At 49.9% G+C, this 12,682-nt stretch overlaps 1 protein-coding gene across 6 annotated transcripts in view; it reads right to left on the reverse strand.

The window, feature by feature from the left end:
* Positions 1 to 12,682, reverse strand: part of DHX32 (DEAH-box helicase 32 (putative)) — a 58,305-nt gene that overhangs the window by 9,196 nt on the left and 36,427 nt on the right. For all 6 annotated transcript variants that reach the window (XM_045439201.1, XM_045439200.1, XM_045439199.1 and 3 more), the window contains 3 exons: positions 7,459 to 7,704; positions 6,028 to 6,127; positions 5,782 to 5,940 (listed from right to left, as the gene is read on the reverse strand). In XM_045439201.1, the coding sequence (XP_045295157.1) occupies positions 5,782 to 5,940; positions 6,028 to 6,127; positions 7,459 to 7,704 (505 nt within the window). The remainder of the gene's footprint in view (positions 1 to 5,781; positions 5,941 to 6,027; positions 6,128 to 7,458; positions 7,705 to 12,682) is intronic.

The raw sequence follows: 12,682 nt of genomic DNA on the forward strand, positions 1-12,682 counted from the left end.
TGAGGAGGGACATCGATCGACACAGAACCCAACAATCCCTTTCCAATGTGCTGGGAATGCGGTTTTACCTAGGAGTGTGCCTCCACTCCCAGAGAAGCATGTGAGCTGTACTGTGTGACCGCCTCCTACACTGCCATCAGCCTCCACACAGGGCTGACCGGTTCAGGGTGGGCCCCTTCTGAAACAGAGCCAATGACTCTATGGTGGGAGTCTTAGGAGTCCGGACCCAGAGAAACCGGGATTTCCAAGGGCCGACTCAGGACATCGTAAGGCTCGAGGCAGAACACGGCCAACTTTCTGCCATGTGGACTGAAAAGAGAGAGCAAAGGAGAAGAACCACGAGAGAAGGATATGGTTCATGGGAGCCATGTTGGGCTCTACGTGGAAGTGTGGAGCCTGCTTGGGGTTCTCTCCCTCCTTCCTCCCTCTCTCTCTGTCCCTCCCTCTCGGCCCCTTCCCTGCTCGCACTGTTTCTCCCTCAAAATAAAAGAAACAAGTAAACGTTTTTTAAAACTGTAGCTTCTGGTCCCAAGTGGTTTTAGGACTGGGACTTGGGCATTGTGTATGCTGCAAAGTCCACAGAAGGAAGAGACTGAGCAATCAGATGGCTCTGGGTTCACACCATAGACTCTCAAGTCAGGACTTTTAGGGAATAGGTTAAGAGTTTGATTCTGAAAATAGGAAGGAAACGCTTCTGCTTCCCTGAGTTTCAAAGGACATGCTCATAAAGCCTGGCATTTGCCTACTTCCTACCCCCTATACACTATACACGGCACTTTTGCATAATCTCATTTAAATATCTTTTCCCCAAATTCATTTATTTTGAGACAGAGAGAGATCGAGAGCACACAAATAGGAGGGGGGGGGGGCGGAGAATCCCAAGCAGGCTCCACACCACCAGGGCGGACGCTGATGCAGGGCTCAGACCCGCGAACCATGAGATCATGACCTCAGCCCAGATCAAGAGTCGGACACTTAACCGACTGAGCCACCCAGGCGCCCCCTCATTTGAACCTCTTTGTAACCCCCTGACACAAGAGGGCAGACACTGTATCCTCATGCTACAGATGAGGAAAAGGTAAGTGACCTGCCAAAGGCAGAGGCCTGAGCGGCCCAGCTCGGCCAAACGAGGATGTGAGCCCAGGCCTCTGCACCTGCAGCACGCCTCCTGGCTCCACGTCCAAGCTCTGCTATGACCCACCGCGATTCCTCGGAGGCAGCCTGGTGCTGCCTCCCAACGCCTGTGGTCTGGTATCTGCTTTTCCCACCGTGGAAACCGCGTTGTGTGCGCCCGTCCGCAGCCCAGGGCCCACGTGCCTGTCGCAGAGTGTGGGTAGGAGTCGTGCAGGTGGTGACAGACATAGTATTTACCATGTGCCTGTGCGTTTCTTTAAATTTTTTTTAACGCTTATTTTTGAGAGAGGCCGAGCATGGGCAGAGAGGGAGGGAGACACAGAATCCGAAGCAGGTTCCGGGCTCTGAGCTGTCAGCACAGAGCCTGATGTGGGGCTTGAACCCACAACCCGTGAGATCATGACCTGAGCCCAAGTCAGATGCTTAACTGACTGAGCCACCCAGGTGCCTGTGTGCCCATATTTCTAAGGGCCCCACGCACGGTAACTAATTCATCTTGACAATTCTATGAACCAATTACTCTGATTACACTCCCATTCAGATGAAGAAACAGACCCTGAGAAAGTGACATAATGCTGGATGTGACACAGCGAGCCAGGGGGGCAGGACCGGAGCCCTGGCAGTCTGCTCAGGAGCCTGAGCTTTCAGTGTCCCTCTGCCCTGGCTCCCCAGGGACGGCCCACGCCCATGTCTCGTCCCAGCTTAATCGTGCACCCTCGAATGCCCCTTTCACCCTCGAATGCCCTGGCCTGGCTAACAAGTCACTTGCTCACGGGACCTATGAAGAGCCTAATGCGGATCAAGAGCTGAAAATGCTTCCTTCCATTCTGCGCCTTACAAAATCTCTTCCATTCTCAGCTTCGCTTTCTGAAAAATTACTTTGTTGCTTCCAGCATCTTCCAAGATCCTCATTCAGCCGCCCGCCCCTGGGTGGTTCTACTTTATCTGTGCCTCTTTTTCCCATTCCCACCCGGCCACCTGAACACTGCAATAAACTCCGCGTGGCATCAGACACTCATTCACAAACCCACACTGGGCCTTCCTGCTGGGATGGCACCAGACCACCTGCTCACCTCTGGAGCTGTCTGGGGGCGGCGGGCAGCGGACGGAAGCGTCCTTGGCGAGGCTGTGAGTGCCACTGTGAGCGTGGAGTCTGCAGCCCACACTCCCTCTGTTCTCCTCTCAGTACAGACTGTAACGTTTAAAGACCCTTCTGTGAACCCCGAAGCAAAATATCATGTTTCCAGTGACATAGAGACCTGCACGTGTGCTTCTCCAGTGTGCGCACAAACGGCTTTATCGTGGCGGCCAGAGTTCCAGAAGATCCTGATTTCTTGACGCCGGACTCCTCACCGCAGATCAACCCATTGCAGCATCTTTAATCCCTCTTTCTGCCCACACCGATGCTGGCCTCTGCAGCCCCGACTTTATTCTGTCCCTGCGTTCTCTCCCGTTTTCTTGAGCTCTCATCCTGCACATGATGTCTGGCAAGTCTGTGTGTAGGGGTTCATCTCTCCTAGATCATTCTGAAGCCAGTGGTCTGGCCACCCCCAAAATGGGTTCTGCCTCCTGATACACAGATGACCTGTGATGTAGCCCAGTGCACTGCAGCTAGTTTGTCTCCAGTTGCTGTGTGGGTGCCATCGCCTTCCCGGAGGAGGAGACGTGGTCAGTCGGTCCGACGCCTCCGATGCAGGCTGCCAGTGATGGCGTCGCTCGTGATGGAGGCCAACAGTCAGCACTAGGCAGGAAAAAACAACTGGCTTTTTTTCTTTTTTAAGAGATCAGTATCAAGGGAGTTCAGTGAATAGCCGGTAGCCTAGTTATGCCAGATTCATTCTCACATGGCTCATGAACCCTGAAAAGGGTAACACGTTTGCTGCATTTGCGTATTTCAATTAGCAGCTGAATTAATGCAGCAGCTGCAAGCGTCATCTTTATTTCCTTCTAAAACGATGAGTCAGACTTAGTCCACAGTTCTCTTTTCCCCGAACACAGCAGAACACGGATATGTGCACGCTGTCAGGAGACAAAAAGGAGCTGCCCCCCAACCCTCTGTCCCCAGTTCTCAGCTCCAGGCAGCGCAGTGGGAGGCTGGCAGGAGGAAGCGGGGTCTGCCCTGCTGCGGTTTGCCGTCTGCTCTTTGGAATCTTTGATGTTACAAAGCCTGCTTTTCTTCTCCCTTCCTGGCAAGGCCACCAGACACCTACCGTCTGGAACGGGAAGATACCCGGGGACCCGACACATGGTGACTCGGGCCGGAGCGATAAGCGGAGCAACTGGAAGAGTGGGTTTCAGAAACGAAGCATGTCTCTGCAGAGCTCGGTCCCCGGAAGCTCTCGGCAGGGCTCACTGTGGCCGCCGGGCTCTGACAGAAGCCGAGCCGTCTGAGGCTGAGGTCACCGTGAGAAACCTGAGAAACGGGGGCGCGTGGCCCAGACCCTCGCTTGCTTCCTCAGCGACCAGAGGAAAAGCCGGGAGAAGGATGGGTGGCCGTTTGACAGCCCCGGGGTGGAGGCTACCGGGATATTGTCCCCCGGCCCCGTTGGACTCCCCACGATTCCCGTGACCCCACACTGTCCAGTAAGACAAATGCGCCAAGCCGAGGTCGCCACACACACTCTACAACCTTACGTCCCCAGAGCTCCTCCTGCCTAGGTCGGTGCACCCAGCAGACATGCATTCCTCGCTTCGGCCGGTGACCCAGGAGCCGGGCCCCAGGAACGCTCTTCTCAGGCAGGGAGGCCGGGAGCCAATCAAAATCGGCTCATGTCCCCCGAGGCCCGCGGGAGGGTGGCGCCGCGTGGCCGCCACCCAGGTGCGAGCCCATTTTCCCAGGTACATCTCGACGCACATCCTACTCCGGCTTCTTCTCTGTCCTGTCTGCGTCTCGGCTCCTCTGCTGCTCACCCTGGAGGAGGTCTTCCCACTGCCCTGTGCTCTGACACCTGCATCCTCTAGGCCCTTAGGGAAGCCAGTCTCCCACCCAAGGACAGCCTGTCCGGGGGCTCCGTGGCCCCCCTCCCCCCCAGGTCATGGTGGCTTCCAGGGGCCCCCGCACATGGTCCTGCAGACTTGGCACAGTGGGCAGATGGGGCAGGGGCACGGACACTGCAGAAGAGTTGTCTGCAGTCCTTCTGGAAGGACAGAGAGCTCCCGGGAGGAAATGGCTGCAGAGGAAGTAGACGGATTTCAGAAGGAGCAGCTCGGGTCCCTCTCCCTCCTAGAGATCCCCCTGCTCCTTAGGTGAGAAAGTCTGCACTGAAAATCTAAGACCCCAAAGGGTTCCCCAGAGTAATTGATTTTTCACGGTGTTTACTGGGAGAGTTTTGTTGTAAAACTCTGAAAGGCTCCAGGGAAGGACGCAACACTGGTGCAGAGCAAGGTGCACCTGCCGGGCCCCTCAGGGTGAGGAAACTTCTGGCGATGCTCCTGGGGCGCCCTGAGGCGGCAGGTGCCGCTGGTCCCGCCCACGCCGACTTCTCGCACCCTCCGCACAGGGCCGCGCCACTTAGAAGGACAAGCTGTCTCCACTGTCGACTTTGCACCTGTCACCTTTAGAGCACCTTCCTCTTAACCCACTCCAAATTCCACCAGTCATTTTCGGAAAGATTTGAGAAAGAGTTACTCTAAAATAATGTACTTCTCGGGGCGCCTGGGTGACTCAGTCGGTTGAGCATCCGACTTCGGCTCAGGTCATGATCTTAGTTTGTGAGTTCGAGCCCTGCATCAGGCTGTGTGCTGACAGCTCGGAACCTGGAGCCTGTTTCAGATTCTGTGTCTCCCTCTCTCTCTGCCCCTCCCCTGCTCATGCTCTGTCTCTGTCTCTCAGTAATAAATAAACGTTAAAGAATAATTTTAAATAATGTACTTCTCAAGTGCTTGTAAATCCCACTGGCACTGCTGGGCAAAATAACAGAAAAACACAGGAACGGAGAGAAAACATCACAAAGAAGAAATTCCACTGTTTCCAAGTATGCTCTCTGCTTACACGGTCTTTTGTGACTCTCTCGTGTGCATGTGATATAGAACCCGGATCAGTAGGTTGTCATCCACCGCCCCCCACCTGCCACCATCTGATACACATACTGAAAATTTCAACCACTGGCCTAAAGTGTGAAAAAAATTGACGTTCTTTTTATCAAAGCACAAGTGATCAGTGAGTTATCCTGAGTTATACCCACAAAGCACTAAGTTATCAGTGAAGGGCAACCAATCCTTTCAGTCAGGACCCTCCCTGGGGGACTCACGTACCCACTCTGTTTCGGTGAGGTCAAGCTGCTGGTCTGAGAACAAAGCAGCGGTTCCCAAGGTAAAGACTCCTGGATGCGGGCAGGGGGCAGTGGGAAGAGGCTGCCTGTGGAAGAGGCCACTCTCGGGCCGGGACTGGCCACCCCTGCCCAGCTGCCCGGGCTCCAGGGTCCAGATCATTCTCCAGTGTCAGGGCAAGAAGTTCCTACAGGTTTGTCGAAAAATGACTTCAGAGGACATGTGCCTCTAACGGGGACAATGCTTGTACGACCAAATCTCCGCGCGCCTGCCTGTGCCACTGAGTGCCACCTGCTCTCAGGCCCGGGCCCGGGCAGGGGCACACGTCTCCGCCACGTCTCCGCCACGCGCCCCGAGAACACTCGAGCACACAGCTACCTGGTCTGTTGATGAAGTCACAGTGGCCTAAGCCCGCGATGTCTATTCTCTTCACGAACAGCACCATGCTGGTCAGGTTCGCCTCCTGCATCTCGGCTGGCTTGAGTGGCCGCATGTCTTTGGAGGCGAACTCCTCAGAGTACAGACGGAAGAGTTTTCCTGGAAGAAACCAAGGGACACGGTTACGATGGCTCCCGGTTGCCTGCCTCCGGGGATTTGCAGCCGTGTTCGTGGCTGTGGTGCTACCTGGAGAAGACGAACCGACAATCTGCTTGCGTATCTCCGCTTGGCTTTGGCTGATGGGCTGCGTGACGAGTGAGTTCGCTCTGATTCTAGGGTTATACACCTGTGAACGGAAAGACAGCATCTTTAGTATCACATCGCTCAAGATTTCGCAGGCTTGCCGGACCGGAGGGGACTGCGTGGTCCAGGGCGCTTTGCGAAATGCCCAACTACAGACTCATTTTCTCGGGATGACATTTGTTATTGTTTCGCTTGCCCTGAGAGAGAAACGGCTAGTGGCTTGATAAATGGATTTAGAGACTATCTGCTTTCAGTGTAGGTTCAATAAACACAGGGCCTCTGCACCATCTCCCGAAATACTGGTGGTGTCGCTTCTCAAAGAACGACCCTGTGAACGATGACGGATCGTCACACGCCACACAGAGGAAAGGATGATCACCCGCCGGTGCTGTGTCTCTTCAGGGTTCCGTTCAAGTTGTGATCTCAGCGGTCTGACCTTGACAACATATGCTGAGCCCTCCCAGTGCTAGGGGCTCAGACAAAAACGGCATATGGCACCAAGCGTGATTTTTCCTACGGGTGGTTTGAGGGGGAAAGTGACAGCCCTGGGTTCTCTGAACGGTGGACGAATTCAGTAAGAGCCCAAACCAGTTCCCAGGGAGCCTTCAGAATGGCTGGAATTGCTCTGTCACAGTAACATACTGCGGGGACCCAGTTTCCTAAAGGGGTAAAAGCTACGTAAACCTCTAATGATGCCAAATGGATCAATATCCTGGTACGTTTCTTTTCAAGTTCTTGATTGATTTCAAGTTCTATGATTCCTTAAGTTCCAGTGTCTTTGAGAGTTTGAGATAGCCTACTTCCATTTTCCTATTTTTTTTTTTTTTTTTTTACTTAAAGGTAGTTATAAAAGTATTTTTAAAAATTTAGGATAGGATTTCATCCTGTCAACATTAAACCCAAAATCTGATAAAATTAAAGCCAGTGTACTCACAACTAAATTCTGGTAAATCACCAAGAAAAGACGCTAATTACTTTGAGAAAGGGGTCCCCCCAAGACACTCAGAGGATGTACATAGGAAAAGACTGGTTCAGGAGTCGGATCCTTTGCCTTGCTAGCACCTTAGCTGAAGAAAAACCACTGACAAGAAGAGCCATCACCTTTTTGCTTTAGTAGCTGTGTCTTTTCTCAAAACGTTTTCCTCTGGCACCTCAATTAGCATGGGGATTACCGACAAGCTAACGAAAGGCAGTCGTGGGTAGGCAAGACTGGTCACCGGCCGCGATAATCCTCCTGTGTGCGCAGAGGCAACTCAGAGACTCATCAGATCACAGAGTTCATCCTCACTTCCTGCTCGATACGATGGCAGGAACCCAAGAAATGGATTCTCGATGCTCATCAGCAGGCTATTTACGCACGTGACAAGAATTTACCTTTCTCCTTTCCACACCCACGTCGATGACAAATTTGACTGTGTTACTCCAGATCAAAGACTCTCCAGAGCTTGTGGTTAGCACCACTCTCCTCTGATAAACTTGGCATCTTTTTTCTGTTTCCTCATTTGGCTTGAACAACGCACATTTCTCTTCTGGGTACAGAGGAACGACCACCAGCTCCCCTAGATCTGGGTTCAAGTTAGATCCTTCTTGACAGACAATTTCATAGGCCTTTTCAATATCCTAAAGTAAAAAAAAACATCATCCATGAGAATAAAATATGTTACAACTTCATCACTTTAAAAAAAGATGTCTAAGTTAAATAAAACTACAGGCAAAAGGTACATAATGTATGCAGGGAAAGAAATACCTGTGTTGTTGTCTCTGTGAATCATTACATGAAAAGAAGACCCGACTAGATGAGTACATTTCTTTGGGGAAGTTAAATGTAACTTATAAACAATTTCACTGCTTTTCGTCCAAAATGGTCTTCCTCTTGGGAAATGTACTGCCTGTGCCTTTTTATGCATTTATCTTATTTTTCTAGATTGATGCAATTTCTCATATCCATTAACAATGACAGGTAAACAGAAGCTATCCTCATATTGATGGTGACGCATCACTGTGCTTTAATGGTGGAAGAGCTAAGAATTCTAAAACAATCTCTGGGTCTGTAATAAAAGCATATACACACCCATTCTGTAACCAGGGTTTCCGGGCCACTCTGACCCATTAGCCTTTAAGATCGTGTAAATGGAATGAAGTCGGCAGGAGACAGTCACTGCTGATTTACACACTGTGGCATGATTCAAGCATGTAGAAATATCCTTTTAAATTGTTTCACTGACAAATGTATTGGGGAAAAAAAAAGTAAGTTATTGCCCCTAAAACTACGCATAAGTAAGGGGGCAAAATGCTCCAAAGGCAAGGCATTTTAGATACTATTTTTCTTTTTTTAAAAACATTTATTCATTTTTGAGAGTGAGAGAGACAAAGTATGAGCAGGGGAGGGGCAGAGAGAGAGACACAGAATCCAAAACAGACTCCAGGCTTCGAGCTGTCTGCACAGAACCCGACGCGGGGCTCAAACTCACGGAGTGCAAGATCGTGACCTGAGCCGAAGTCGGATGCTCAACCGACCGAGCCGCCCAGGCGCCCCTAGACAGTATTTTTCCATTTCTCAAATACAACTAGATTTTTAGGACCTCAAATAAAAGAGGTGTCATTTAATGTAACTCTTAAACCTTTGGAATTTACGTTTCTGAAGTTTCTACTTTCTTCAGGGCCCAGCTAACAAACCACCGAATGGAAGAAGTCTCATTTCGTTCATCAGATTGCACTAAAAATCTACATGAAAAAGATGACTTCTCGTGACCACTAAGAGTTTTGAAGACCTAAGACCTATTCCATTTTCCAGTGTCCAGCTCGTTCTTCTTTCCCTTCATCTGTCAAAGAGGGTTGAGTTGACTCAGGGTTTTGTAGGGGACACATCTGCCTAGAAAAATGGCATCACAGGTCTCTAAGGCCTGGGGAGAGCTGTTTGAAAGTGACTCCCGGGCCTCCAGGAGGCCCCAGGAAGCAGGGCAGAGGCTTCCATGGGAGCAGCTGTCAGGGACACCCTCCCGTGTAGACCCCCCTCTTCCGCACACAGGTGGCGTCCTTGGGGCAGATTTCTACCAAGCCAAGAGAGTACCTGCTGATCATAATAAATGAAAACTTGCCAGTTGGAACACTCAGAACAAAATGATTTCTCCATATTTCTAATTCTGATCACATCACCATTCCACGTGCGGATAGCCTATTAGAAATTACCAGGAGGAGGACAGAGATGTGAGCTGTGTCTCCTGCCCCTGGCTGCTGCTCCGCCCCCCAGGACAGGCCCCATTCCATCCCTCCCGGATGACCCCCCCCTCCCCGCCCCGCTGCCCCTGAATAGGCTGCCACAGGCGTTCCTGGAGCCGGAAAAGGAGGCTGATTCCAGCAGTATCTTTCTCTTTTCGCTTGTGGGCAATTATTTTTCAAAATAAACCTTCCAACTGCACTCAAAAATGTCTTATTCTCTTCGGATACTCTTTAAAAAGTGATTTGGGCCACTCAGTTTTTATTTGCTTCCCATTGCTAAAGCTTTATGGTGGTAGGTGGGTTCTAAGGTTGAGTTTTGTTCTGAATGGAGAACGAAAAACAGAAGAAAAGAACTCTTCAAAAGGAACAAAAAAGCAGAGCAAAATAGACACTGACAGTGTGCACAGTGTAGGTGCTTCAGGCTCAGCTAACAAAGGATTTGAGGCCATAACCTTCAGAATTTGAAGGAAAAAGAAAGCTTAAAATACTGTTCACTTTTTTTTTTAATTTTTATTTTTGAGAGAGAGAGAGACAGAGTGCAAGCAGGGGAGGGACAGAGAGACACAGAATCCGAAGCAGGCTCCAGGCTCCGAGCTGTCAGCACAGAGCCCAAAGTGGGGTTCGAACCCACGAACCGCGAGATCATGACCTGAGCTGAAGTCGGACGCTCCACCGACTGAGCCACCCAGCGCCCCAAAATACTGTTTATTCATTTCCTTCTTACTCAATGTGTCTGTGCACTTACCCATGTGGGGCCTTCCTGAGTCACCTGCAAAGCCACGGAAAGCACGGTGACACATGCAGGGAGATCCCCGGCCCCAAGACGAAAAGGCCCACAGCGACGCAAATACGCAGGGCATTTCCCAGAAAACCTTCCAGGCGACAAAGCCGTCCTGTTTCAAGCAGCACAGCAATCTGGCTGCTGGCACCATAAATCCCAACTTCATTTTCTACTTCACGTATTTCACTTTTTTTTTTTCAGGTTAAAAGTTAAAGGATAAGGAACTATAAACACTGAGGGCTCAAAGTCTCAATTGAGTGTCAAAACACAGGACAGCCTGTGACGATGGGGATTAATCCACAGCAGGTTGAGGTGCTGAGCGAGTGGTTACAGACAACGGGAGGTACCCAATGCTCACCAACCCAAAATGTGTGAGGGCATTTCTACAATTTCCACTGTATCTCTTAAGGGGCGCCTGGGGGGCTCAGTCAGTTAAGTGTCCAACTTCGGCTCAGGTCATGATCTCACAGTTCGTGGGTTCAAGCCCCGCGTCAGGCTCTGTGATGACAGCTCGGAGCCTGGAGCTTGTTTCGGATTCTGTGTCTCCCTCTCTCTCTGACCCTCCCCTGTTCATGCTCTGTCTCTGTCTCAAAAATAAACATTAAAAAAAATTAAAAACAAAATAAAACAAAATAAAAATAAAACAAAATAAAAATGAAACAAAATAAAACAAAATAAAACAAAATAAAAATAAAACAAAATAAAATAAAATAAAATAAAATAAAATAAAATAAAATAAAATAAAATAAAATAAAATGTATCTCTTAAAGGGCACCTGGAGGGCTCAGTTGGTTAAGTGTCTGATTCTTGATTTTAGCTCAGGTCATGATCTCACAGTTTGTAGGATCGAGCCCTGTGTGGGGCGCTGTGCTGACAGCACAGAGCCTGCTTGGGATTCTCTCTCTCTCTCTCTCTCTCTCTCTCTCTCCCCACCCCTGCCCCTCCCCTGCTTGCACTCTCTCTCAAAATAAACATTCAAAGATTTTTAAAATAAAAAAAATGTATCTCTTAAAAAATGACAGTGCATTTCTGTTAATGTACTGAACTGCTTGGATTTGCTTTCACGGGACATTTAACTGCTGTGGCAGGTTTTAACGTTTTATATGGAAATCAAGAAAGTTTCAAATAGTATGGGGGGTGGGGGTGTGACCAACAGCGGCTAACATGGATTTCAGAGCAAGGCACATTTGTCGAAGAGAGAAGCTGCGAGACCACAGGAGAGGGAGAGGTGTACCTTAATGGTAATCCTGGCAGACGTGGTAAAGAAGAAAAGGGAAAAGTCCGGCAGGGGACTGAACTGCGTCCAGCCTGTTAGGTGGGACACGGGGACAAGCGAGCCCAATGCCAGCTGTGGAAGGCGGAGCTGGACTGGGAGAGAAAGCTGGTCCCGGCGGAGGTTTGCTGAAGCCAGCGGGACGCTGGTGACCCAGACCTGCCGTGAGTCAGTGCACCAAGAGGAGCCTGGCTCACGGGTTCCAGGGCTGCCCCCAGGTCAGACCCGCGGCACCTGCCCACCATCGCGGCCTCGCTCCCAGAGGCTCGGAACCGTAAGATCTGCACGCGACAAGTTTGTTTTCCAAAAATCCATTTTGGAATTTTTGTCTACTTTGACTTGAAAAACTGCTCTCATTCTATCAGTCTTCATTATCCTTTCTCCCTCCCGCCCAGAAACTCATGTCTTCTTTTTCACCTGGTGACTGACCATTCATTCTGCCAATCTTCCCTTCCTCAGGCTTCGCCCGGTTACACGGAGAACCTGTAATCGTCCTCATGGATCCTTCGCCTGGCTGCCTGTTCATCTTACCACTTTCCTCAGGACTTTCTTGAATCATGCAGGCTTAGGAAATGATCACAGAATAAATCGCTCTAATAGGGAGAAGACCTCCTATTGAAGAAACTGTATAGTCCATACATGAAAAATCGCTAAATCTACGGTAGTTATATATCTGAGATTCTGAATTACTTTCTTTATGGAAGCCGGTAAAATCTACGCTGTGAGAAGGCTGTCTGAAGTTCCCGAAGCTGGGAGGGCCCGTCGTCCTTCATGCTTTGAACATCAAGCCGCATAAATACTTTACAAGTATTTTTCAAAGAAGTGAGTACTTAAGGCTCTGAGGGAGAGCTGAGACACTTGTCTTTGCTCAGCTGGTGCCTTGGCCAACATCAAACAATCTCCCTTTCCCTTTGTGGTTTCTGCTTCATCACTGGAATCACTACGTATTTGGGTCATGGTCTGCTAAAAAGTAGCACTTTTACTGAGTAAGATGATGGGCAGGAAAAAAAGACCAGGAAATTAGTCCCTAAGAAGAAAGAGATAATCCTTGAGATTCTGGGGGCTTCTAGATTCAGCCAACAGAATACTCCAGGGGAAGTAGGGTCGGGGCATAGCCACAAATGAAAACAAAACCCAAATCCACTGTAAGCCTGATGGCACCTTGACCATATAAAAGCAGTAGCAAAGACTCACTTACACATTTCTTTCTTTTTCTTTTCTTTTTTTTTTTATGGTTTATTTGGGGCACCTGGGTGGCACAGTCAGTTAAGCGTCCGACTTCAGCCAGGTCACGATCTCGCGGTCCGTGAGTTCGAGCCCCGCGT

This window comes from Leopardus geoffroyi, chromosome D2, assembly GCF_018350155.1.
Source record: "Leopardus geoffroyi isolate Oge1 chromosome D2, O.geoffroyi_Oge1_pat1.0, whole genome shotgun sequence".
Lineage (NCBI taxonomy): Eukaryota > Metazoa > Chordata > Mammalia > Carnivora > Felidae > Leopardus > Leopardus geoffroyi.